At 34.9% G+C, this 27,080-nt stretch overlaps 2 protein-coding genes across 4 annotated transcripts; both read left to right on the plus strand.

The window, feature by feature from the left end:
• The first annotated feature begins 2,897 nt into the window (after positions 1–2,897).
• Positions 2,898–6,213, plus strand: LOC107874369 (FT-interacting protein 3-like). The gene has a single exon (XM_047412781.1). It carries the CDS (start codon positions 3,835–3,837, stop codon positions 6,139–6,141), a length of 2,307 nt encoding a protein of 768 aa, XP_047268737.1. The 5' UTR covers positions 2,898–3,834; the 3' UTR covers positions 6,142–6,213.
• Positions 6,214–9,992: 3,779 nt separating this feature from the next.
• On the plus strand, positions 9,993–25,863 carry LOC107874345. Of its 3 annotated transcripts, none has more exons than XM_016721156.2 (9): positions 9,993–10,179; positions 14,362–14,570; positions 15,724–15,923; positions 17,113–17,566; positions 18,161–18,520; positions 18,753–18,931; positions 19,779–22,715; positions 22,953–24,461; positions 24,572–25,863. In XM_016721156.2, exons 2-9 carry the CDS (start codon positions 14,369–14,371, stop codon positions 25,643–25,645), a joined length of 6,915 nt encoding a protein of 2,304 aa, XP_016576642.2. In that variant the 5' UTR covers positions 9,993–10,179; positions 14,362–14,368; the 3' UTR covers positions 25,646–25,863. The 3 variants fall into 3 exon arrangements, with proteins under 3 accessions (XP_016576642.2, XP_047268805.1, XP_047268827.1); XM_047412849.1 differs by lacking the exon at positions 9,993–10,179 and adding an exon at positions 13,646–13,892; XM_047412871.1 differs by lacking the exon at positions 9,993–10,179 and adding an exon at positions 13,781–13,892 and having other exon boundaries at positions 13,966–14,570.
• The last annotated feature ends 1,217 nt before the right edge of the window (positions 25,864–27,080 follow it).

A 27,080-nucleotide genomic window follows, 5' to 3' on the forward strand; every position in this document is an offset into this window, starting at 1 on the left:
TTTGGTAGAGTCCAAAGCAACTTAGGTTGATGATACATGGGAAAATATTGACAATTGATTTATTGAAATAAGGGAGAAAATGATCAAAATGGTCCTAATTTTACAACTTGTACTATTTATCAACTTATGTAATTAATGAGAATTTTTAGAACATTCCTACTGAGAAGAAAATAAGTATAACGAAGAAGAGTACATGGGAAGAAAATGACACAATTAAAACCAACCACACCAAACATCAATTCTCCCTCATAATTTTTGTGATATGTATTTGAAAGTGACTTTGAGAGACAAATAGAGAAACTTATATACAATTTTCTTACCAAACCAACTAAAGAATATTGATTGAGAACTGAACAAATAGCACATTACTAAATACTAAATTTGAGTCAAGTAGTTGGTTTTGGAGTGGACCCATTTTGAAAGCAATCTCTCATATTAAAATTATTGGGGTTGAAAATTGATAGTATAGACCAATTGAATTCCTTCTTCAAAACATATAATTTCAGTTTGGACACGTTATTGTTTTTCTTTGTGTGCAGTAAAGATAGATAAGAAATAGAGAAAAAGAAGAAAGTTGCTAGGAATAAGGGATTTTAATTAAGTGTAATTTCATAAGCGGAGTTTGAGAATGTAAGATGTACGCAGCCTAATTCCTATCTTTATGAGGTAAAGAGACTGTTTTCAATTGACCCTCAACAATCGTTCTTCTTTATCTGAACTTGAAATTAACAATGTGAACGAGCTCACACAGACGAAGTTAATAAGAGATTTCTTATTACACTCAATTTTATTTTTTTAGTGGGCTAACTTCCACATGGACATGAAGTAATATTCTAAACAATCTCTTTAATCATAATATCAAGATATCGAACGAATCTTTTAGGACAATTATAATTGACTGATATATATATATATATATATATATATATATATATATGAAATTAATTGGAATTATTTGTTGATGGACTTTCCATTGGAATTATTTGTCCATAAAAAATTTAGATTTTCGACTCATTTGCTACGGACGTTTCTATCAAAAGCTCTAACTTTACTAGTAAATTATGCCCCAAAAACATCTAAGTTCTGTTTCTTTAAATAAGAAAGCATAATACATAGATAAACATCTCAACTTGATTTCAACTGATAACTAAACATCTCAACTTTTAAAAATACATATCTATAGACACCTTAACTTAATTTGAGGTGGCCGTATAAATACTCCAACTTTAAGAATGCACCTCCAACACAGTTATGTCAAGTTGAAGTGTCGAGATAGTCATAATAAAAGTTAAAAATTTCAACGATTTGTGTAGGTCAAGTTTTAGTGTGTTCATGAGTTATGCCTAAAGAAAACTTTGATTCAAGTTTAACTATCTTTAAGAAATCAGAATTTAATATGTTCCTTCAATCTCATCATTAGTTTTCATGACAATAAATAGCTTCAAACTTGATGGATAATGAACACGACGCTCTATTTTTGTATTTACTTAAATATCAAATTTCATTTAAAAGTAAAATTTATATGTAGCCATTTCTTCTCAATTATTATAAATGGAAAAGAAACCACTTCCATTGATATTATTCCACATGTGAAATTTGACGAAAATGTCATCGAGTTTTATTCGTAAAATTTGAAGCTGCACGACATAACAATGTTCATTTTTCAAATATAAGACAGAAAAATGATCAGTAAACGATATTTCTATCTAATTTATCAGTAAAATTCGAACTTGTTACGTATTTTTACAGCACATCACCCCACCCCACCCCCCACCTCCCACCAAACAACCCCTCAAAATAGGACATGTTTCACTTTGAAGGTGATATATGCAAAATATGATTACCCAAAAGGATCAAATTAGGTTGTTTTCTGCATCATATGAAGATCACAAAATAATGCAATCCAAGACTCATTCCATAACAATCTTATTTTTACTTCACCCCCAGAACTTTCTATTAGTTACAAATTTGTCTATACGAAAAAGTTGTGTATGTTTTTTTTGTTTCTACTTTTCTTTGATTTAAAACATCGTTCAATCTCAATTGGAAAAAACAAATAACATCTCAAGAACGAATTTGATTCTGCTTCCGTGTCGCCTTTCGATTGTTTTTCTTTTTACCTTTCTTTGTGTCTCATGCAACATTATCTTTTTCAAGGAACTTTTGTTAATTACTGATTTACCTATATAAAAAAAATGTGTATGTTTTCTTTATTTCTACTTTAACCCTAGAATTTTCTATTAGTTACAAATTTGTCTATATGAATAAGTTGTTGTATGTTTTCTTTATTTCTACTTCTCTTTAGTTTAAAACACCGTTCAATCTCAATTGAAAAAAAAAACAAATAACGTTTCAAGAATAAATTTAGTTCTGCTTCCGTGTCGCCTTTCTATTATTTTTCTTTTTATCCTTCTTTGTGTCTCATTCAGTGTAATCTTTTTCAAGAAACTTTCTGCTAACTGATTTACCTATATCAAAAAAATGTATATGTTTTCTTTATTCTACTTTATCCCCCTAACTCTGTGTTAATTAAAGATCTTTCTATACTAAATAAAAGTTTTTAGTAAATTTTATTTATTTCTACTTCAGCCCCAAAACTTTGTATTAATTACAATTTTGTCTATACCAATATTTTCTACTGTTCTGTTCTTAGTTATAACTACCCAAAACAACTCTCTTGTTTTTTTTCAACTACCTTTCGAAGTAAGTTATAAGTTCTTCCATTTTTTTCCCACCCTTAACTTTTCCTAGTCACTAAAAGATTTAGAAAAAAAAATTCAATTTTTTATTTAATTTTTCTATACATTAAATTTTCTTGCTATAGTTTCCAAGATTCTTAATAACTTACTTCTTTTTATTATTTTTCTTCCATTTCTAAACTTAATGCACTAGTTGATTTTCAAGAAATTTCTCCTTCCTTACCAACACTATTCATGTAGTTCCTTGTCCTATAATTTGTTATTTTTTTGTGCTTCGGTTATCGTGTTATTATTTACTATATGCTCTTTAATACATGTGTTACCTGAGTCGAGGGTTTTTTAAAAACAGTCTCTATACCTCAACGAGGTAGGGATAAGTTTTATGTACACCCTATACTTCCCAAACCCTCCCAAACCCCACCTATGGGACTAAATTAATGTTGTTGTAGGTTTTCAAGGAAGTTGAAACAAATGGTATTTGGTTTTTGTTACTATAACAACATTATTTTTCTTGTAACTCATGATCAAACATTAACAAATTATTGTTTAATTTTCTGTGTAGTAATTTATGAAGCATTTTGAGCTTGATAAGTTATCAATACTATAGCAACACTGCTATTCTTGATCACCTTTTGTTAGCTTTTTCTCTAAGTTTTGTGTCATTTGCATTACTAAAATCTTGCCGAGGATCTATTGGAAACAACCTCTCTATCCACGCACGAAGTTAGCGTTAGTAAAATCTGTGTTATTTTCTAGTTGGAAAGTTGTAAAAGATGATAACAATATAGATTAAGTTTTTATTGAACCATTGATTCTATGAGAAATACTAAATATATGCTAAAATGAAATAAAAATTTGCTATTGTTGATCAACTTTTCAAAGCTTTTCATATATATCTCCAAGAATTTGTTCTACTTAATTTCTTTTAGGTATTGAGTCTAAAAGTTTATGTCTTTATGTGATCGCAGCATCAAAAAGATGTCTCGGGGTTCTTTATCATCATTATAGGTGTTGTTGGGGTGATCGGAGTAGTTATTTTTCGCCTGGTGCCCCGAGGAACCTATAGAAGGTGAGCCTCGAAGCAAGAGGGGAAACGAAGAGTGGAGCAGTTGGTGCTGTCCAAGAAGATAAGAAAATGCAGAAAGGTTCAACACATGAAGAGTTTGCTCTAAAGCAAACAGCTCCAAAAATTGTTGGATCAGGGGTGATGATTGGAGGAGATAAGGTAACCGTTGCCTATGACCTCGTCGAACAGATGGAATATCTCTATGTTCGCGTTGTCAAGGCTAAAGAGTTAACAAAGGATGTCACAGGGAGCTTTGATCCTTATGTTGAAGTAAAAGTTGGGAATTACAAGGGCATCACTAAGCATTTCGAGAAGAAAACCAACCCCGAATGGAACTATGTGTTTGCGTTCTCTCAGGATCGGCTTCAGGCTTCTTACATTGAAGTCTGTGTGAAAGATAAGGATGTCGTGTTGGATGAAATGATAGGAAGAATCGTGTTTGATCTCATTGATGTACCAAGAAGAGTTCCACCAGATAGTTCATTAGCCCCACAGTGGTATAGGTTGGAGGATAAAAGAGGCGAAAAGTTGAAAAAGGGGGAGATCATGCTTGCTGTTTGGAGAGGAACTCAAGCAGACGACGCGTTTTGTGATGCGTGGCATTCGGATGCAGCAGCTGTGGGAAGTGAGGGGATTTCAAGAATTAGAGGAAAGGTATATCTTTCTCCTAGACTTTGGTATATCAGAGTTAATGTTATTGAGTGTCAAGATTTGCTTCCAAGTGAAAAGAATCGCCAACCCGAGTGCTGTGTGAAAGTTGTATGTGGAAATCAGGCCTTGAAAACTAAAATTTGTCCGATAAGAAGTGTCAATCCAATGTGGAATGAGGACTTGGTTTTTGTTGTAGCTGAACCATTTGAAGAGCCTTTGGTTATAACTGTGGAGGATAAAGTTGGATCAAATTTCGAGTTCTTGGGAAAATGTGTGCTTCCTTTAAGCATTGTCCCTAGAAGGCTTGACAACAAGCCTGTTCCTTCTAAATGGCACAATCTTGAGAAACATACAGTTGTAGAAGGGGAAAAAAAGGAGACTAAATTTGCTAGTAAGATTCATCTGAGGCTTAGTTTGGATGGCGGATATCACGTGTTGGATGAATCGGTACATTACAGCAGTGATTTCAAGCCAACGTCCAAGCTTTTGTGGAAATCAAGCATTGGACTACTTGAATTGGGGATCATTAGTGCAACAGGATTGTCAGCTATGAAGTCCAAGGATGGACAAGGGACGACAGATGCCTATTGTGTAGCTAAGTACGGGCCAAAATGGGTTCGGACAAGGACAATCATCGATAGTTTTTCACCAAAATGGAATGAGCAGTACACTTGGGAAGTGCACGATCCTTGTACCATGATCACAGTAGGGGTGTTTGATAACGGATACCTACAAGGGGGAAAATGTACGAGCATTGGAAAGGTGAGGATTAGGCTCTCGACCCTTGAAACCGAGAAGGTATACACACATTCCTATCCTCTTATTGTCCTGCAACCATCGGGCGTTAAAAAGATGGGAGAAGTTCAATTAGCTGTGAGGTTTTCATGTACATCTTATGTCAATATGCTGTCTAAATACGCTCAACCGTTGTTTCCAAAGATGCATTATGCTCATCCATTATCTATCAGTCAGCAAGATTTCCTCAGGTTCCAAACTATTCAAATACTGTCAACGAGGCTAGGCCGAGCTGAGCCACCGTTGAAAAAAGAGGTTGTGGACTACATGCTAGACGTTGGTTCGCATATATGGAGCTTAAGGAGGGCTAAGGCTAATTTTTTCAGATTAATGTATGTTGTGAGTCCAATAATGGCAATTGGGAAATGGTTTGATCAAATATGTCATTGGAAGAATCCACTTACTACAATTCTGATTCACATACTCTTTATAATATTAGTCCTCTACCCTGAACTGATTGTCCCTACATTCTTTCTTTACCTTTTCTTGATTGGCATTTGGCACTATAGATCAAAACCAATACATCCACCTCACATGGACATCCATCTATCACACGCTCACGCTGTTGTCCCTGACGATTTGGATGAAGAATTCGATACATTCCCAACAACAAGGGGCCCGGATAGGGTGAGGATGAGATATGATCGTTTGAGGAGCATTGGAGGCAGGATACAGACCGTGATAGGGGACTTGGCAACTCAAGGGGAAAGGTTCCATTCATTGTTGAGTTGGAGAGATCCAAGGGCGTCGGCTTTGTTTGTCACATTCTGTTTGTTTGCTGCAGTAGTCATGTATGTCACACCATTCCAAGTCGTCGCGCTTCTCATTGGACTCTACCTGTTAAGGCACCCGAGATTTCGACACAAACTTCCTTCAATGTCTACTAGTTTCTTCAAGAGGCTGCCTGCAAGAGCAGATTGCATGTTATAGACTGATACCTTACGTAAATATTTGGTTTAAGAAGGTAGAAAATGCAGCAAATGAACTTGATATCACAAAGATTGTCATGTTATCTATTATTTCTAGCATTTGTTTTTGTAATTACACTTCTTTGAAGCTACTAATATGTAATCTATTTATTAAATTTGATCAACTTTAATACTGATGATTTAGAAAATGAACAAGTCTAAAATCTATTTCCAAGTAATAGATATCACTCATATGGAGGTTATCGGTTCAAGCCTTGGAAATAGCCTTTGACAGAAATGCAAGGTAAGACTGCGTACAATACGCCCTTATGGCGGGGCCCTTTCCCGGACCCTATGCATAGCGGAAGCTTTAGTGCACCGGACTGTCGTTTTTAGATATCACCTATATGACCTATATGGATCTTTTTCTTCCATTGCGTCCTATCTTCTGCTTAGTTTGAATTGATTATAAGGATTTGTAGTTCTTTCGAGTTAACTTCCTTGAACATGATTTAGGTCTATCGCGTCCCCTTTTAACACATTTACTACCTCACATCTATGGCCGGGTGTATTTCTAGGTCGATGCAGGACATGATCAAACCATTTCAAGCGACCTTCTGATCTCATTTTATCCTCAATCCGTGCTACTTGCACCTTTGGAGAATGTGATCATATTTAAACTTATCTAATCTTTTAAGATCGTACATCATCTTAGTAATATCCATATCTTACAACACTTCTTATTGATAAGTATGTAATTAATTGTTCTTCGCCTCCCACGTGCCTCCAAGAGAGTGAACACACATTTTGTGCCACCTTAGAATCAAAGTGTGCATTCTTTACATTTTAAAATAGCTGAGGGGTAGTAAGATTTCCGTGAAGGATAGGTGTGTCTCCGGCACTTCACTCATAGGTTTTGTGGGTATTTATATCCTTTCCAATTGAAAAATTATATACCATGTATATAAAAATAAGTGCAAAATTACATTTTGTATAAATCATCATATAACAAATCTCGAACACACTTAAATAAAATTCCTTACTTCGTCACGGCCAAACTATTTGAAAATACTTGTATATCGTTGTATATTTTCTTTTGTTATTTGAGTTATGTGTTTTTTTCTAACAATTTGCTATCTTATGTCCAGAATATCACACCGATCCGTTAAATCAAAATATCACATTACGGGAAAATCGCGATTTCGGAACCAAAATGAGCCATGGAATTAAAAAAGTGACTAGGTCACCTAATTAACAAATTATCAAAATAGGTTAAAAGTAATAATTTATTACGTTTTTCACTTTTATGTTAACGGTCAACTAACGGAGTTGACTTTTATAAAAACTTAAGAATTTCTTACGTTTTACACATTTATTTGTAAAACGTAAGAAATTCTTACGTTGTGTCAGAAAAACACGTAAAACGTAAGAATTTCTTACGTCTTACATGATGGTCGAAGAAAATAAATACCGTGAGTTGTCAAATCAATTAAAAGTCATTTTTCAGAAAAAATGTCCTTCAACGTAATAAATACCTACGTTCTTCACTTTTTTGTAGCAGTGGTCCCCCATCCCCACTATTTGCACTTATTTCTCATCAACTTTATTATGTGGTCCCCCACCGCCACTTTAAAAGATGGTCTCTACAAGAATTATATTTTTTTGTTGTGTTAAAAATATGAAATTAATTTTTTCGGTTAGTGTTTATTGTAGTTTACGATTAATGTTTCGATTAGAATATTGAGGAGACTCACATATACAAATGCATTTTTTATTATAATTAATGAAGTAAACAATCACAATTTAATTTAGGAGTGTATAAAAGTGTAACACGTAATTAAAACTTACATTTTTATCATTAAAAAGTGTACAACGTAAGATTTTATTACGATGTTGCACAATTTTCTAAACTTGCATTTATTACTGATTTGAGACATTAGTGGAAAAAAGAATTGTGGGGATCATCTTAAGTTTTATAAGAAAGTGAAGAACGTAAGTATTTATTAAGTTGAAGAACATTTTTTCTGAAAAGTGACTTTTAATTGATTTGACAACTTACTGCATTTATTTTTCTGGACCATCGTGTAAAACGTAAGAAATTCTTACTTTTTACGTGTTTTTCTGACACAACGTAAGGATTTCTTACGTTTTACAAATAAAAATTAACTTCGTTAGTTGGCCATTAACAAAAAGGTGAAAAACGTAATAAATTATTACGTTTAATCTATTTTGATCACTTTTTTAATTCCGTGGCTCATTTTGATTCCGCACACAATCCTATCAGAAAAATACTTCATTGTCATAACTCAAATTCGACATTTTAAATTAAGAGTCAAGAAATCTCATTCATCTCGGGATTTTAAGTTATTTTAATTAATATCTTCTTTGTCATGTTGTGCTCTTATCCAAGACTTAGTCTAAGTCAAGATGTTTTTGGTAATTGACGTAAGTCACAATATTGAAGTTGTATATAGAGTATACTTCTAGAATTAGACTCATTCATGAAATGTACCAAGACTAAAACACTATTTTTGAACATAACGTCCATAACCAAATTTAGAAAAGAAGATGACAAATTGTATAGAAGTTGGATTAAACATCAATATCTTCTTTTGTACCTTCCAGATGATTGAAAAATAAAAAAATAATTAATATATTCAAGATAATTATGTATTTACAAAATACCGTCTTAATTCATCCTATTTCATTAGATTTGGGATGTGATATGGTTATGAAGGATGAACCAAATATGAACAACTCCAATAAAATTTCATTTTTGAACAAAAATTCATTTTTGAACAAAAAATTCATTTTTTGATTTATTTCATCTATTCCATGACCGGAACACGAGAGGATACACGTTACACTACAATTTTGAATCAGAAGAGAGATTTCATGAAATGACAGTGAATAATCGAGCCGGAACTAGTGTATTATAAAGGATTTGTAAACTTGTCAATGGGGATAGGTTAGCCCATTCTGATCCAACCCGGCTCAGTAAAAGCCGGACTAGATGGCCCGTATAGATGGGGTTGAGCTGGATGAGGTGCAGTCAGATCGTGACACACTGGTGCATCGATCTATTTTATTTTTTTTTTTGTTAATTTGGTGCTATTTTGCCAAAATAGCCATTATTATTTTTTGTCATAATTTATAATTTATATGAAGAGGATATAGAGTACGAGGGTCAAAACATTTAATATTTGCTATGAATTTGAGTATAAATTTTCGAAAAGTTTTCAAATAAATTACTTGCTTAAAAACTACACAAAAAGTACTACAAGTAAAAAGAGATAATGATTCAAAATATTTTAGAAAATTTGAAAAAATTATAGTAAAAAAAAAAGGGGGTTAACCCCTAAATAGTAATACTTTCACATAAAATGACACGATGAGAGTTGTATACATATATAATCTTTCAATAAAAAGTATCAATTTTTTTCTTTACTTGATAATTTTTTAATGTAACTTTTGAGATGACATGTTGAATATCACAACACAAGATTACAAAATATTTTGACATTTTACATATTTTTAATTTAAAATCATAAAATTCAAAATTACTCTTCTTTATTTTCTTAAATTCTTACTCCGCAAGCATAGGTTCCATATGTCAGCTTGCATGGCAATTTTGTTTTTTAGTTTTCCAAGGTATCCCCACAGCCGGTAGTCGTGAGACTAATCCTCCGTTCCACTATCAACGCACTAAACGGTAGGGAACTGGCCACAAGTTTTCTCCATTCACTAGAGAGGGGGGATCGAACCCCCAACCTCTTACTTAAGGGGTAAGGTGCTGAACCACCACACCAACCCTTGTGGTTGCATGACACATATTTTTTGTCTATAAAATGATCACTTCTTGATTTTATAAATTCACAATTATAATTCCATCTTTCTTGATTTCAATAGCATTCTTAACCACTTTAGTATTCAAAGAACCCCCCCACCCCCAACCCCGCCCGAAAAAAAAAAGTGTTAAAGTTTTCTTCTTATTTTGTTGTTTTTGACGAATCAATTTGCCTAAGATTCGCATTGATCAGCATTATCATAATTACCAAAGGTATGTTGATATAATTAGCATAAATCTTTCTTTTGTTGATTTTATATATATATATATATATATATATATATATATATATATATATATATATTATATTAAAAGTGTAAAGACCCTTATAAAAGTGATTTGAATTTTTCGCCTTCCTTGAAACATTTCATAGTAGATAAAATAGTCTTTTCACCTTTTTTTACTCAAATTAATTTTATAAAAAAATGAATTGCTAATTTTTTTTATATTTAGCCTCCTTTTTCGTTTATGATTTGGATACATACTTCTTTCCACGTATGAATACGTGAATTTTTATTTTTTCTTTTAAAAGAAACGGTTGACTGGTTACTCATGGACGTCACTTTTTTCTCAAAATTAGGTTTAAGAATAATTAATGTAGAGTTCTAAATATTTTGTTCGCCGTAGGATTTAATCTCCCAATTCCACTAAAATTCTTTCACCGTCGTCACAAAATCAAATTTTAATGAGTTGGTTCTAAAGAGTTCCAATTCAATTAGGAACAGTGAAGTTCTTAATTTATATTAATTTCATTGTGTGCCTTTTTCCTCTTCCACTCAATAATAATTGGACAAACAACATAAATCTCAATAATTTAGAGTTTAAGTATAGAAAATTTTATAATTTTCCTTTATAAAGATACATTTTGTAATCTCAACATAAATATTCGCATATTATAATTTATATATAATATTTTTTTCCTTTATAAAGATACATAATTAGCTCCGGATATAGTTTTTTTGAATTTGAGTCTATCGAGATACATAATTAGCTTTCAATACATCCGATGGACAAACATAATTAGATGAAATTTTTTTAATTAATTTATAAGAGTAGAAATTTGTATAAATATGATAAATTAAATGTATGTTCACATTATTTTTTCATAATAATTCGTAGGTCCTTAGAAGCCATACTTAGTAATTTATTTTATTTCTTTTTGACATGAAAAGACTATTCTAAACAAATGCAAAGATGTCTCATATTATTTCACCTAATTAAAGTCCTCTTCTACTGTGCATGCTCCATTGCACTCTTCTTTACATTCAAAATCTATTTTTATATTGGGCATATAGCACCATAACGATTAACAATAACAAGAAAATGCACAAGAATTTAGATATTTCCACCTTTTCATAGTACTTTTCCTACTAATTAATGTACTTTAAAAGCAATTAGTTATCTACCTGCATTTTATGTTGTTACCTAATTCATAAGTGTTGGGTTATGCTTGTCAATTTATTTAAAATTACATTAACGTCAAAATTCGAATAACAATGCTTGTACAAATAAAATATAAAATTTTGAAATTAATGAAAGTTATAGGTATTAAATTTTAACTTATTTGTAGGACATAAGGATTCATAATAATTAGTACTTTAAAATTGAATAAATTTTGCTTTTTAAATCTTTCTTGAACTATATTAGAAATACTAATATTTAAAAGAAAGAAAATAAAAGGCCAAAAAATTTGAAAGAATAAGGGGGGAGTCGGAGAAAAAGAAAAGTATCAACGAAATTGTAGGAAGAAGGTCCTATGTATATTGCATGAAAACTATAATTTAATTTGCATGAAATTCTAATTAATGAATTCTTTTCATTTGCAAAAATAAAAAATAAAAAGTTAATAGACGAGATACAACATACAGTAACATATTTGAGATGCAATATTTATTTATATTATTAAAAATAAATATAATAACGTGAATATAATTACTACTTTTAAATAATATTATCCTTAATTCGTGTGTATATTTTATTGATTAATGTGAGACAAACGTGCAAAACACGTACACTAATTTAGTATATATATATATGTGTGTGTGTTTTCGGTATGTAATATTTATTTGTTAAAAGTGTAGTTATCCAACTTTTTTAGGGTACAATACATAAATATACCCTTTAACTTGACCTTATATTACATCTATTACCTTCAACTTTGGGTGTGCACAATTAAGTACTTTAAATTGTATAAAATTGAACAAGTAGACACATATATTCTATGTGGTATCCTGTGTGGCCAATTCTTATCCTACGCGGCGTCTTATATAGTAGGCATTCAGACATAGTTTTGGTTGAAATTTGGAAAAAAAAAATTGAAGTTGAGTATAGAAATGCATTTCAGGTGAAAGAAAGCTGAAGTTTTGATATTTTGATATTTTTGAAAAAACAAAGAAGGAAAAATATATGTATGTCCCAAATGGACCCTTATTATATTAGATAAAATTATATTAGTATTATAACTTCTTTTTTTCACATTATCATGGTATATACTATATACGTTTTTGGTATGTTTGAGCATTGACCGATAATTATTCAAAATTAAATATCAACTTTAGTTTAACTATAGTTCCAAGTCAATTGTAGAAAGAGTCAAGTCAATACTCTTTATTGGAAAATTTAACTAATTTATTTGAATTAACTAAGTTGAAATCTTGCCAAGATTTGTCATAAAAATATATTTTTCAAAAATTTTGATCAATTAAATATGAGAAAATCGAAAACTATTTTTCAAAAAAATGTTTTTCTCTTGTACCAAACACATCCATTGACATATTTAATTATTGTTTAGAAAAATCACTCTTCCAAATAATTGTTCCTCATTTTAATATTCAAGAAAACAAGATCAATTCCCACTTTCAACTAACACCTTTTTAAAATTCAACATACATAAAACATTTTTTAATTTCACATTATTATAAAAGATAACCTTCTTTATAAAATGTTTATTTATTTTACATCGTCTTCTAAAAATAATATGGAATATTCCAATCAAGACCACATTTCATTTCTTGACATTTTCAATACTTGTTTTGATTAGTTGAAATATTGACCAAGTTGGTCTTCTTGACATTTTTATTCTTTAAATTTTTCTAGTAGAAAATTATTAGTAATACACTATAGTATCATTTCTTTTTTTTAATCATTTTCAATCAAGAAAAGGAAAATCTCTAATTATTAGTAGTACTAATAGTAATAACACTCATTAATATAATAACTAATGCTCATGTATTTAAGGGTGTAGTCTACTGATCAATATAGTGATTGAAAACTACGAAAAAATCAAGATTTAAATTCAAGTATACAGAGACAAAAACGATAAGTTTTTTTTTTCCATATATTTAAGCCTTGGTAGTAAAATAATTTGGTATCTTAGAGAGAGGTAATTGGTACACAATCGAATAATCAAGATGTGCGTAAGCTGATATGAGCACCACCTTAATAAAAAGTAATACTCCTTTTTATTTGTGATCGATATGCTTTTTTCCAAAAATAATGATACTCTTTTATACGTAAAAAATAATTTAAATTTAAATTTATTTATAACTGTACAAATATCCATGACTTATCCCAGATTGTAAGTTCAAAAAAAATATAAACTTTATTTATAGTCAAACACTATCAATTGAAATGGAAGTTGTAATAATGTATCACCTAGTTTAAAAAATATGGAAGTCATTTTAGGTCAATTAAAGAAACTAAGAAATAATTATTTAAAAAAAAAAAAAAAACAAGAAGAAAAGTATGCTAATCCTATTTTTTCCTGTCACCCTCCCTTTAAAATGTATATAAGGACTAATGAGGAAAGATGTTTTATAAATGTATCAAAACATAGTTATCTAATATACAACATATTAAATAACTTAATTTTCTTGGTTGGAATAGAGCCAACGGTCTATCGTAAATAATATTTCTATCCCATAAAGGTAGAAATAAAGTCTACGTGTATCTTATCCTATTCAGATCGGCTTGCTTAAATAATATTTCTATCCCATAAAGGTAGAAATAAAGTCTACGTGTATCTTATCCTATTCAGATCGGCTTGCTTGTGGAATTATACTGAACATTTTATTATGAGATAAGCATCCAATACTCGCATCGAACTTTAGCCAAAGTTTCTACTACACACTTCAACCAATTATGCTGACATGATAATTTATTTACATAAATGAGACCCATGTCAAAGGTGTCATGTCAGCCAAAAAAATTAACAAAAGGTGTCAGTTCAATACAAAAGGATGACAAAAATCAACTAAAATTAAGTTTAGAGGTAATAGGGTCCCGTAAAGTTGGAGTGTGTCGTAGCATATTTGGTTATAGTTTAGGGGCGTACTAGATGCTTTACTCTTTTATTATTGGTGTTGTTTAACTTGTTTTTTTTTTTTTTTTGGTTAGGGAAATAATGGAGCCAAGAGAAGCAATAGATGAATTATTTTTGAAATTGCATCCATGTTTTGGTACAAATACAAAGATAGGAATAATAGGTGGTGGACCAAGTGGAATATCAGCTGCTTATGCATTGGTGAAACTTGGTTATACAAATATTACTATTCTTGAGAAGTATCATTCTGTTGGAGGCATGTGTGAATCAGTTGATATTGAAGGTAGTTTTTACAATTATTTTCCACTCTCTCCGTTTCAGTTTACGTGTTTTAGTTACTTTAACCGTGCACGAATAATAAACTTTGGCGTAGTACGTAAATGTGCTCTTTAACTTGGCTTCAACTTTCATCTACGTCCTCCAACTTTGGATGTATAAGTAGGCACTTAAACTTGTATAAAGTTGAATAAGTACACCCAGTGACAGAGCCAGAATTTTCATTAAGGGTTTCAGAAGTAAATATACGGACTAGTCGAAGGGGTTCAAAATCTACTATATATAGAAAAAAATATTATTGACCATGTAAAAATAATATAATTTTCCGACTAAGGGGTTCGGATGAACCCCTGAATTCAATGTGGCTCCGCCACTGAGTACACCTATGCGTCCTGTGTGGCATCTTACGTGGCCAATTCAGGTGGCACAATACATTGAACATGCCCCTTTAATTTGGTTTCACATCATATCTATGACCTCCAACTTTGGGTGTGCACAAGTAGGCACTTAAACTTATGTAAAGTTGAATAAGTACACGCATGCATCCTACGTGGCATTTTACGTGGACAATTCATGTCATACATGCAGTATGCCACGTAGGATGACACATGTGTCGATCTGTTCAATTTCATGCAAGTTTAAGTGTCTACTTGTACAAATCCAAAGTTGGAGGTTATAGTTGTGAACTGAGGCCAAGTCAAAAGGCATACTTATGTAACTTTTAGATCTTGTGACCTTATATTGATTTTGGAATCTATATATTTTGTGGTAATTGCGTTGAGTATATTGCCCAACAAATTGTTTATCAATGACCGAAGAATATGAACTTTCTAATTATGATCATCACGAATTGAATTTTCCCCATCGACCTATTTGTTTGCAGTATTGAACATTCTGCAACATTTGTGTTGCTATAAAAAATTATTTTCAAATTTAGAAAGTTAACATTCTTTTTGAAAAGAGCTAAAAAGGAAAAGTTATCATTCAAATTTTGCTAAGTTGTGTGGACTCTTCAGTTTCGATATTACGCCATGTAGGATTCTCCAAAAATGTACTACTTTTGAAGAATCTGACACGCACGTGTCGTCTTTTTTGATAATGTTATGGTTAGTATATTGAAGTAAATTAAACTCATTATACATTTTTTGTCATATTAACAGGAAATATTTATGATTTGGGAGGACAAGTTGTTGCTGCAAATAGTGCACCAACAATTTTTCACCTAGCTAGAGAAATCAAGGCTGATGTTGAGGAAATGGACAACCATAAGTTTGCTCTAATTGACTCTACTGGGAAATACAATGACATACAAGTTGTACAAGATTATGTATCTGTTATTCCTCTCACCTTGAAGCTTCAGGTTAGTTATTTAGTCGTTCCGTTTCATTTTATGTGTCTTAGTTTGACTGAGCACGTAGTTCAAAAAAGTAACGAAGACTTGAATGTTGTGGTTACCAACTAAAGATGTGTGTAATGTATCAGAATGCACTTATGAACTACTTTATATCATAACTTAAAACATTTTTTGGAGAGTCTGAGCTGTTAGAGTTTGCGACCCGAATTTTGTTGATCTGGCCCTGAAAAGTTCGCAGTGCGACCCATGTTTGGGATTTTTTGTGGGGTCTGTGGTGGTAGCGGAGGGATCGGGGTACGTACCTGTATGTTTTTGGGCTTAGGATTTATTTGTACGCACGTAATATATAAGTGCGTTTAGTGGGCTGTTTCGGGTGTTTTTTCATATACACGAAATTGAGACTATCGTCTCCACCTTGTATTTCTCTCCTTCATAATGAATTTCCTCTGCCTTTGCCCGTGGTTTTTCCCGTCAAGGGTTTCCACGTAAATCTGTGTGTTCTTCTTGTTTTTCTTTTGCTTGTGATATTGCTTATTCCTACCTGTTCATAACACTGAGCAATATAGGTTTTAAACGTGGCCATGTGGGATGTGTGGGATGTTGGAATTTAGGGGAAACTGAATGTAGAAAGTGGCATTACTCTTTTAAACAGACGTAAAAGGAAAGTAAGAAACGTAAATTGAAGCAGAGAGAATGGATTTACTAATGGAAATGTGAAAAAGTGTATGAAGCATTTTCTACGAAGAAGTAGTTGAATTGTCCCACATTGGTTGAGGGAATGGACTGTTGTGTCCTATGTTTTTGGATGTTTCTAACTTCATGAGCTAGTTTATGAGATTGAGTTAGGACTCCATGTTGCTCGGACTCTTCAAAAATGTCGAGGAATGTCTGTTGGATACACTAAAAGTAGTTGATATTTGGAGAATCCGGCATGGGTGCGGCAACCTTTTTGGAGAGTCCGAGCAACATAGAGTTAGGTGCAAGGTCCTTTCCTTATCTTGGTATCACAGATTCATTCCTATTATTATGTTTCCCAGTGTTGCATCCCTTGTTACGTTATCTGCTCCAGTTATCTAGGCCTGGACATGGAGGGAGGGGGTGTTTGATTGTCCTGCATTGGTTGAGAAAACGGATTGTCGTCTCATTTCAGAAGCTTCATATCGTTAGAGATGATGTATATCGTCTTGTTTTGTAGGATGAGGCTAAGGCTTCGGGCAGAATTGGTGTACATGCTGTGAGTGAGGCAGCAGCTGACTTATGTCCTGCGTTTCTTGAGGACAACGGGTTGAAATCAGTTCCGAAAGCAGTGGCTTATGGCTACACTGCTTCTGGATACGGGTTCGTGCAAGACATGCCATATGCATATCTCCATGAGTTCATCAGAACTTCTATGGCTGGGAAGATTCAACGGTTTAAAAAAGGCTATACCAGCATCTGGAAGAAGCTGAGCGAGCGATTGCCTGTTACATTGCTCTGCAACAATGAAGTAGTGTCACTTAAACGTGACTCATTAGGCGTTCATGTGGATGTTAAAAATGAGATTGATGGTGAATTGAAAACATTGGAGTTCGATAAAATTGTTGTCTCGGGTTCTTTTCCCTTTACCGGTGGAAAGTTTTATAGGTCTCCAGCTTCATCAAATGCATCAGGTCAGTGAGATTTCTGTTTGAGCATTTTTACTAATAACTTGCTATTTTCAATAGGCCAATTGAAAACTCGTTCATTTACGGAGATGCTTTTTGTGCAATAGATGCATAAACACAAATTACATTTTGACTTTGTTGATTGAGAAATTGTATCTATGGTTACAGGTTTTTTACCGGTCTGTCTGTTCTGAATAATTAATCTCACTGACTATGTCCGATAAGGATGATGGAATCAATAGCAATAAGTTCTCAAATGCATGTTCATAAGAATATCAAGATCTATTTTTTCTGGATACCAGCGAGTTTTATGGTCAGTACTATCGCGTGCAGACTATGTTTAAGCCATTCTCCTAAGATATGTTGTTTGGACTTTGCAAAATGCCGTCAGGTGCATGTCAGATCCTCCAATAGTAGCACATTTTTGGAGAATTCGACACAGATGTAGCAATATTTTTAGAGAGTCCGAGCAACATATCTCCTAAGTTGTCCAAATAATAGCCGAATCAGGAATAGTAAACCTTCCTATAATACTTAAAGTAATAACTTTTATTACTGTGAATTTGTCTCACATTACTTGTTACTGATCTTTTTGTGCAGTAAGCAAGAGCAGGAGAATCGACATGAATAGCCTTGAGGAGGAGTTGTTTGATAAAGTACAAACTATTGACTATTACACCACAGTCTTGAAGATAACTGGATTTGATCATATCCCGATGGGTTTTTACTACTTTGGTGAGTTCATGAATGATCCAAAAGCCATCGGCAATCCAGTAGCAATGCAGAGATTTTACAATGATACAAATGTCTTCTTGTTCTGGTCTTATGGTAACTCGGTAGACATAGTAGGATCAAAGGTCACTGAGCTCCTCATAAAAGTCGTTGAAAGTATGGGAGGCCTAGTTGAAAAAGTTGTGTTGCAACGAAAGTTCAAGTATTTCCCTCATGTTAACAGCCAAGGTATGCCTGAACTATGCAGAATCTTCAATCTGAAGTTAAGTTCTATGCACTGACGGTATAGAAATATTCACACAATCACGTCATTTATAAGTCACTATGGTGAACATTATTTTATCACAGGTTAAATTACTCCGAATCTTTATATTGTCAGGGTGTATAACATAAATCTTTTCATTTTAAGATTGAAACTATATATTATCGGTCTATTGATTGTGTGTTTTCGAAATGGCAGATATGAAGGAAGGCTTTTATGAGAAAGTGGAAAATCAACTACAGGGTCAACAAAATACGTATTATGTTGGCGGTTTGATGGCATTTGAGTTGACGGAAAGGAATGCATCCTACGCCATGGCTCTTATGCGCAAGCATTTCACCAGTAATAGTGCCATGCCAGCCTTCCCATATGTTAAGGTAGGCTACTTCAGAGGACCTCTCACATACACATGACCTTAGATAGGAGGATTTGGAGGTCGAGAATTAGGTAGAATGTTACGAATTAGGTGAGCATTGTTTCTCTTTCTTACAGGATTAGGCTTATTATGGAGCCCGTATCTGTTTCGCCTTTAGTACCAGCAGTATTAGTAGTTTTTCGGTTGCTACCCTTTGTGTCTTGTGTTTTAGTTATCACATGATTTTGATGTTGTTATTGTTTCCCTTCCCTGTATGTAATGTGATGCTTCCTCATGTACATGTTTTATTTATTTCCTTCTGTATGTTATTTTATTTGCTTTAGTTGAGCCAAAACTCACGTGAAAACAACCTCTCTACCTCCGTAAGGTAGGGGTAAGGTCTGCGTACACCCTACCCTCTCCAAATCCCACCTTGTGGGATTACACTTAGTATGTTGTTATTGTTGTTTGCTCACGTGTTTAATGCTGGCTTGGATTGCTTTTTTGATGGTGTGGATTCCAATCCTGTTTTAGAGTTCCTCGATCCCATAATTTAATACTCGATCGAAGTCAAAGTCCATTTGGGGCTCACATGGACAAATCCTGAAACAAAATTCAAATTCAAGTTCCATTTCTCGGGATATAATCGAGTAAAAGTCTCCTGGATCACGACCTCACCTAACTGAGTCCCCGAGCCTAAGCTGTGGTCTGTACCCCGAGATATTCATCAATTGATGTTGTATTTGCATTGTTGAGTTTAGTTGATACTCTTATCATGAGCCGATCATTTGTCAGTGACAAAGTTAAGGTGTTTAACTAACTGCAATAGAATGAATGTATTGACTTGAATGAGTTTTTTGCTTCTGCAGAGGTTACTGCCACTGAAATCAGATTGTATCCTTGGTTCTAGACAACTCAATGAATCTTCCGGGATCACCTTTCCGGATTTGTGTTCCCTGAATAGCTACTTGAGACACTGGGGAACTCATCCTTCTACTCAGGACAATACCGTATATACATGGATCAATGAGAAAGGAGATGTGACAGATCGGAGGACGTATAGAACACTTCACTCAAATGCTTCAACTGTAGCTCAGAAGTTATTAACATGCAAGAAACCAACCATCTTGCCTGGCGATAGAGTTCTCTTAATCTACATTCCAGGGCTTGACTTCGTCGATGCCTTTTTCGGGTGCCTGAGAGCTAAAGTCATACCAGTACCTGCCATACCTCCTGATCCAACACAGGGAGGTGGACAAGCACTTCTGCATATTGCAAACATTGCTAAAACATGCGATGCTGTAGCGATATTGTCAACATCTAAATACCATTTTACGGTCCAAACCTTTTCTGTAAAGAATATGGTATTCGGTAGAGGCAATGGGAGATCATCCGGTGGCTGGCCGGACCTACCTTGGTTATACACCGACTTATGGATCAAGAGAAGCAAAATTTTCAAGAACAGCAATGAAGTAGCTCGAGAAGACCACGATCCTTTGCCAAATGATTTGTGTTTTCTCCAGTTCACTTCTGGTTCAACTAGTGATCCTAAAGGAGTTGTGATCACTCATATAGGAATCATTCATAATGTAAAGTTGATGCGGAGAAGATACCGGGCCAACACAAGGACGATACTAGTGAGCTGGCTACCACAGTATCATGACATGGGACTTATCGGAGGACTTTTCACTTGCCTAGTAAGTGGCGGTTCCGCGATACTCTTTTCTCCGATGACATTCATCAAGAACCCACTCTTATGGCTGCAGACTATGAGCAAATACCATGCTACTCATAGTGCTGGCCCGAACTTTGCAGTTGAACTCCTTGTACGGAGACTAGAGTCTAACAAGGTGCAGAATCTAGATCTCTCCTCCATGACTTTCCTCATGGTTGCTGCTGAACCTGTAAGGGGAACAACTCTCAAAAGATTCATCGAGTTGACTGAACCTTTCGGACTCTCCCAAGAAGTAATGGCACCAGGATATGGCCTTGCGGAGAATTGTGTGTATGTAAACAGTGCATATGGAGAAGGCTTGCCAATTTTGGTTGATTGGCAGGGGAAAGTCTGCTGTGGCTATGCTAATGTACACACTGCAGACGTCGAAATCAAAATTGTCGAGCCTGACACTGGTAGGGAGCATGATGATTCCACCAAAGAAGGGGAGATATGGATTAGCAGCTTGAGTACGGGAGCTGGATACTGGGGAATAGAGGAGTTAAGCCGGAAAACATTTGAGAATGAACTTCTCACTGAACCGGGGAAAAGGTACATAAGAACCGGTGATTTAGGTAGAATCATTGATGGAAAACTGTTCATTACAGGGAGGATAAAGGATCTCATAATAGTTGCTGGAAGAAACATATATTCCACCGATGTTGAGAAAACAATCGAAAAAGCATCTGACCTTCTACGGCCTGGCTGCTGCGCGGTGGTTGGCATTCCTGATGAGGTACTAATGTCAAAAAGGATATCATTTCCTAAAGGTTCCGATCAACTTGGATTGGTCGTTGTGGCAGAAGCTTATAATCCAATTCCTTATGAAGTTATTGAACGCATCCATACTCGTGTTGCAGAAGAACATGGTATATGTATTGCTTCCATTGTGGTTATCAAACCAAGGTCCATTAGTAAGACTACCTCAGGGAAAATCAGAAGATTTGAAGTAGCCAAAAGATTTATTGATGGAACATTGAGCATTTTGGAAGATGCAACCGATGGAGAAAAATCATCACAGGAGTCTAAAGATGTTTCCACACCACAAATCACAAGAAATTTAGCTCGGGGAAATGACAAAATTAGCAAAGGACAGATCATAGAATTTCTGAAGGAGCTGCTGTATGAAATGACAGGAGTTCCCAAGTTTAAAATCTCCATCACTGAGAGTCTGGTGTCTTATGGTGTTGACTCAATTGGCGTTGTTCGAGCAGCTCAGAAAATTTCATCCTTTCTTGGAGTCCCCGTCGGAGCGATAGACATCTTCTCAGCAACCTGCATCGAAGACTTAGCAGACTATGCTGAAGATCTTTTGATAAAATCCCGTCCCGAGTTGGTGGAAACTACCTCCAATTCTTGTGAAAGTAAGATGGGATCAACCATAAGTACCAATATCAAGGTTTCTGATTCTCATAAGCTAGTTATCTGGTTTTTCCAATTTTTAGCTCTTGCTTATGTTTCTTTCTTGCTGATATTTCCTGCATGCATGTCGGTTTCCGCTTTCACATTTCTTGTCTCTAAATGCCAAATGCTGATACAAGCAGCCCCTTGGTTTGGTTACATTCTTTCCTTAGTATGTGCTCCTCTTTCTTGGATATTATGCATCCTCTCCACCAACATCTGCATAGCTTTTCTTGGAAAGTCATTTCTACAACCAAACTATATGTTGAACCCTGAGGTATCCATCTGGTCCATTGGTTTTGTCAAGTGGTGGGCACTTTATAAGGCTCAAGAAATCTCTTCAAAAGTCTTAGCAGTGCATTTGAGAGGAACAGTGTTCATCAATTATTGGTTCGAGATGCTTGGGGCAAATATAGCATCTTCTGCTATTCTTGACACTGTCGACATCACGGATCCATCGTTAGTTTCTATTGGAGGGGAAGCAGTGATCAACGAAGGAGTATTGCTTCAGAGTCATGAAGTGAAAAATGGTGTCTTGAGCTTCAACCCGATTAGGATAGGCCAAAAATCATCGATCGGTCCTTATGCTGTTGCTCAAAGAGGACGCACAGTGGAAGATGGAGCTCATGTGCTGGCTCTCAACACCAGCACGACTGCAGTTAAAAGTGTTCAGGCTAAAAGCACCCAAAAGGTCAGTAGAATTTTTTTTTTTTAAAAAACCTTCATCATCTATGTTGGTCGGACTCTTCAAAAATATCGCCAGGTGTATGTCAGATCCTCCGAAATCTATGAATTATTTGAGGATCCGACACTGATGCACGAACATTTTTGGAGTGTCCAAGGAACGCAGTTCATCAATACCATCAGTAGATTGCTCATGATTACAAGTTTAGACTAACAAATTTCCTGTTTTCTATCATGATTGCAGGACAACTCGACACGAAAGATCACAAAGGGGAGTCAGGGAAATCATGAACATATCAGTCAACTACTCTCCATATACATGGTTGGCTTTCTCAGCAGCTTATCGGCAGCTGTTGTATATTTTATTTACCTTTCGCTATGGCAAAGCTCGCCTTCACTAAAACATTTCAGTTTTTTTTGCTTAGCGGGTGCCTTTCATTGGTTTCCTTACATGATTGTCACATATGCAACGCTGTTTGACAATGCCCCTTCATTCACTTTCGCCACCACCATTGCCATTGCTTACATATCTCATGGTCTTATCCTTAGTTTCTTCACTTGTTTGTTAAACCATGTTGTCCGTCAAAAAGGAGAAATGGACATGACGGGGACTTGTCTTATCCATCGTGTCAATGTTGCATGTCACATAAGATTCACAAAATTCATTTCTGGAACAGAGTTGTTCTGTATTTATTTACGGCAACTAGGCGCAAAAATTGGCCAACATTGTTCCATCAGAGCCATTAACCCCATTTTAGAACCATCCCTGATCTCAATAGGCAATGGTGTGCATTTAGGGGACTTCAGTAGAATTGTTACCGGAATATATACCTTAAATAACTTTGTGTCTGGAAAAATTGATATTCAAGATAACTCGGTTATCGGTAGTCAAGGCCTTGTCCTCCCAGGTTGTGTCATTGAGAAGGATGTTATTCTTGGTGCAATCTCAGTTGCTCCCATGAATTCTGTCCTTCGGCATGGTGGTGTCTTTGTTGGCTCTAAAAATCCAGTTATGGTCAAAAGCAAGTCTTATTCATTGGATGATCGAATCGAGGAGATGGACGTGAAATACAAAAAGGTGCTTGGGAATCTAGCTGCAAATTTTGCTGCTTCAACTCTTAAAGTGAGATCGAGATTCTTTCATCGAATTGGTGCTGCAGGTAAAGGATACTTAAGCCTCTACAATGACATCCCAGGTTTTCCAGATCACAAGATTTTCAGTCCTGGAACGACATACGGAGTTATTATGAGGCACAGTAATTGTTTGAGTTCTGATGATGATGCAAGACTTGATCCGCGTGGTGCAGCAATAAGGATCCTATCGAATGAAACAGATGAGAGAAGAACAATTCTTGATCTGACACTAAAAACTGGCAAGGCATTTCATACTCGAACTATAGGTGACTTTGCAACGTGGCTTGTTTGTGGAGCAGCAGCACGGGAAGAACACGTGAAGCATGCTCCACATATCCGGGATGCAATGTGGGGATCTCTTCGACAGACAGACTCCTACACCAAGCTGCATTACTATTCAAACATTTGCAGGCTTTTCCGATTCAAAGATGATCAGGAGATGTATGTCAAATTCAAGTTAAGGCCTTTTGACAACAACATTGGTGAGGATTCTGGTGAGGTAAAGCCTAGAGGAGTACTTCCACCAGAGACTGGTGCAATTCCAAGAGATGAGAATGACAACCGTCCATTATGCTTCCTTGATGAAGATTTCCAACATCGTGTGCATAATTCCGAGAAGGTCCTATTAGATTCGTATTGGTTTTCCATCAATGTATTTATCAGTGTTCTAACAATCTGAAGATATTTCAACTATATAAATCTGAAGATTTATTTTCTTGATTCTTACAGGTCCGTTATGTTCTACAACTACAAATCCGACCAATACCGGAGGATGAAGTTACTCGGGAGGTTGCACTTGATTGTACCAAGCCATGGGATGAGATTGAATTTCCTTATATTGAGATAGGAGATATAACTATTGATGCAACGCTCACAAAAGAAGAATCAGAAGAGCTGGAGTTCAATCCATTTCTCAAATGTCATGAAGTGGATGTCATTCGGGCAACATCATGCAATCAAAGCGCGTCCATGGACCATGGACGTTCAGTCGTTTATGACATATGCCAGTACCTGAGAAACAGAAAGCCTCTCCCAGAAGCTTGGAGATTCTTCTTGGATCAATCTGATGTGAAAATGGACTTCACTGGCTGTCCCCTTGCAGCAACACTGGAGAAAAAGGATACAACCAAAGTCGTTACACTAGCAAGATCTTGGTACGTGACAATGTGGCTAATCTCTGCTCAACCGTTTTTGCAAACCTTTCTTCCATATTTCCTCATGGGATTAACAATCTTTGCTCCACTGAAGTGTCTTTTCTACATGTCGGATGGCCTAAAAGTCCAGAAGCATTGGCTGCTTCCTCTGTTTTGGATTGTCACAGGACTTTTAGGTGGATTTCTATGTGCTATGGCAAAATGGATTCTTGTAGGAATCAAGAAAGACGGTGAAAGTGAACTAATTTGGAGTAAAGGGATCTTCAGCGATACGATTTGGCAAGCAATAAGGACACTGGTAGGAGACTATTTCATGGAAATGACTAGTGGATCATTCTTATTCGGAATTTGGATGAAGCTTATGGGATCAGAAGTTGCTTGGGAGGAAGGCGCGTACATCGACAGCATGGGGGCAGTTTTGAATCCTGAAATGGTGAGTGTTGACAAGTATGGATCGATCGGGAGAGAAGCTTTGCTCTTTGGACACATATATGAAGGTGAAGGAGGCAAAGTGAAGTATGGCAAAATCAAGATTGGAGAAAATGGTTGTGTGGGAAGTAGAGCTGTGGCAATGCCAGGGGTAACTATTGATAATAAAGGTACTCTTGGAGATCTCTCACTTGCCATGAAAGGAGAACTCGTAAAGTAGGCGAAAATATGATCAAGATCATGGCAGTGTTTGGTACTGTTGAAAATATGTCTCAGAAATAAAATAAAGTAGGAATTAATAATTTTAGTAGTTTTAAATTATTAGAGTCCTATATGATTTAGGAATTAGTTGTCCTTTTATTATTTGAATAGGAATTAGTTATGCAATTTAAATTGAAATGTAGTAAGAAATTTAGCTATAAATATATGTTTTGAGTTATTAATAAAAAATTCCCTTTGACAATGTTATTGTCGTATATTATTTTTCTCCAATACTTTCTCTGTTATTCCTCCAATTTCAAAGCTAAAAACTAACAATTAGTATCAGAGCTAATTTCTTGAGGGATCTGTGAGATGAATTCTGAAAACAACTTTTCCCAAATAGCTCCTCCTGTCTTTGATGGTGAAAATTACCAACTTTGGGCAGTAAGAATGGAGACTTATCTTGAGGCTTTAGATCTTTGGGAGGTCGTGGATGAGGATTATGATGTTGTTCCGCTGTCCGATAATCCCACGATAGTCCAGATCAAAAGCCAAAAGGAAAAAAAAATCAGAAAATCAAAGGCAAAAACAACTTTATTTGCTAGTCTGTCTCCAATAATTTTCATGAGAATTATGACCCTTAGATCACCAAAAGAAATTTGATATTATCGGAAGGAAGAATATACCAGAGATGAAAGAATACGAGGCATGCAGGTGTTGAATTTAATAAGGAAATTCGAATTGCAAAAGATAAAGGAACCTGAGACTGTCAAAGAGTACTCAGACCGACTTCTTAGCATTGTTAACAAGATAAGATTGTTTGGCACAAAATTTAAAGATTCAAGAATTATTGAAAAATTTTTGTTACTGTGCCTAAAAGATACGAAGTATCAATAATTACCTTGAAAAACAAAAAAGACCTGTTCAAGATTACCTTGGCAGAATTGTTAAATACGTTGCAGGCGCAAGAGTAAAGGAGGCTTATGAGATAGGATGGTATGGTTGAAGGAGCTTCGACGGCCAACTACAAGACTCAAAGCAAGGGTAATAATTACCCACCTTGCCAGCACTGTGGCAAAATAGGTCATCCTCCATTTAATAGACCAGATGCAGAATGTAAGATCTGCAATCAACTTGGCCATGAAGCTGTGATTTGCAAAAACAAATCTCATAATTATGAAGCAGAAGCCCAAGTCTTCAAAGAAGAAGAAGAAGATCACTTATTTTGTGGCAACATCTTCAACCAAGAAATCTGATTTTTGGATGACATATGACAAAACGTTTTTTAAAGAGTTTTTACCTTTGGAAAATAACAAGATCAGAATTGGGAATGGTGACTATATTCCTGCAGAAGAAAAAGGGAATGTTGCAATCAAAACAGTTTCAGGTAAAAAATAATTTCAAATGTCCTTTACGGGCCCGATATTGACAAAAGTTTGTTACGTGTTGGTGAG

Source organism: Capsicum annuum, chromosome 1, assembly GCF_002878395.1.
Source record: "Capsicum annuum cultivar UCD-10X-F1 chromosome 1, UCD10Xv1.1, whole genome shotgun sequence".
Classification (NCBI taxonomy): Eukaryota; Viridiplantae; Streptophyta; class Magnoliopsida; order Solanales; family Solanaceae; genus Capsicum; species Capsicum annuum.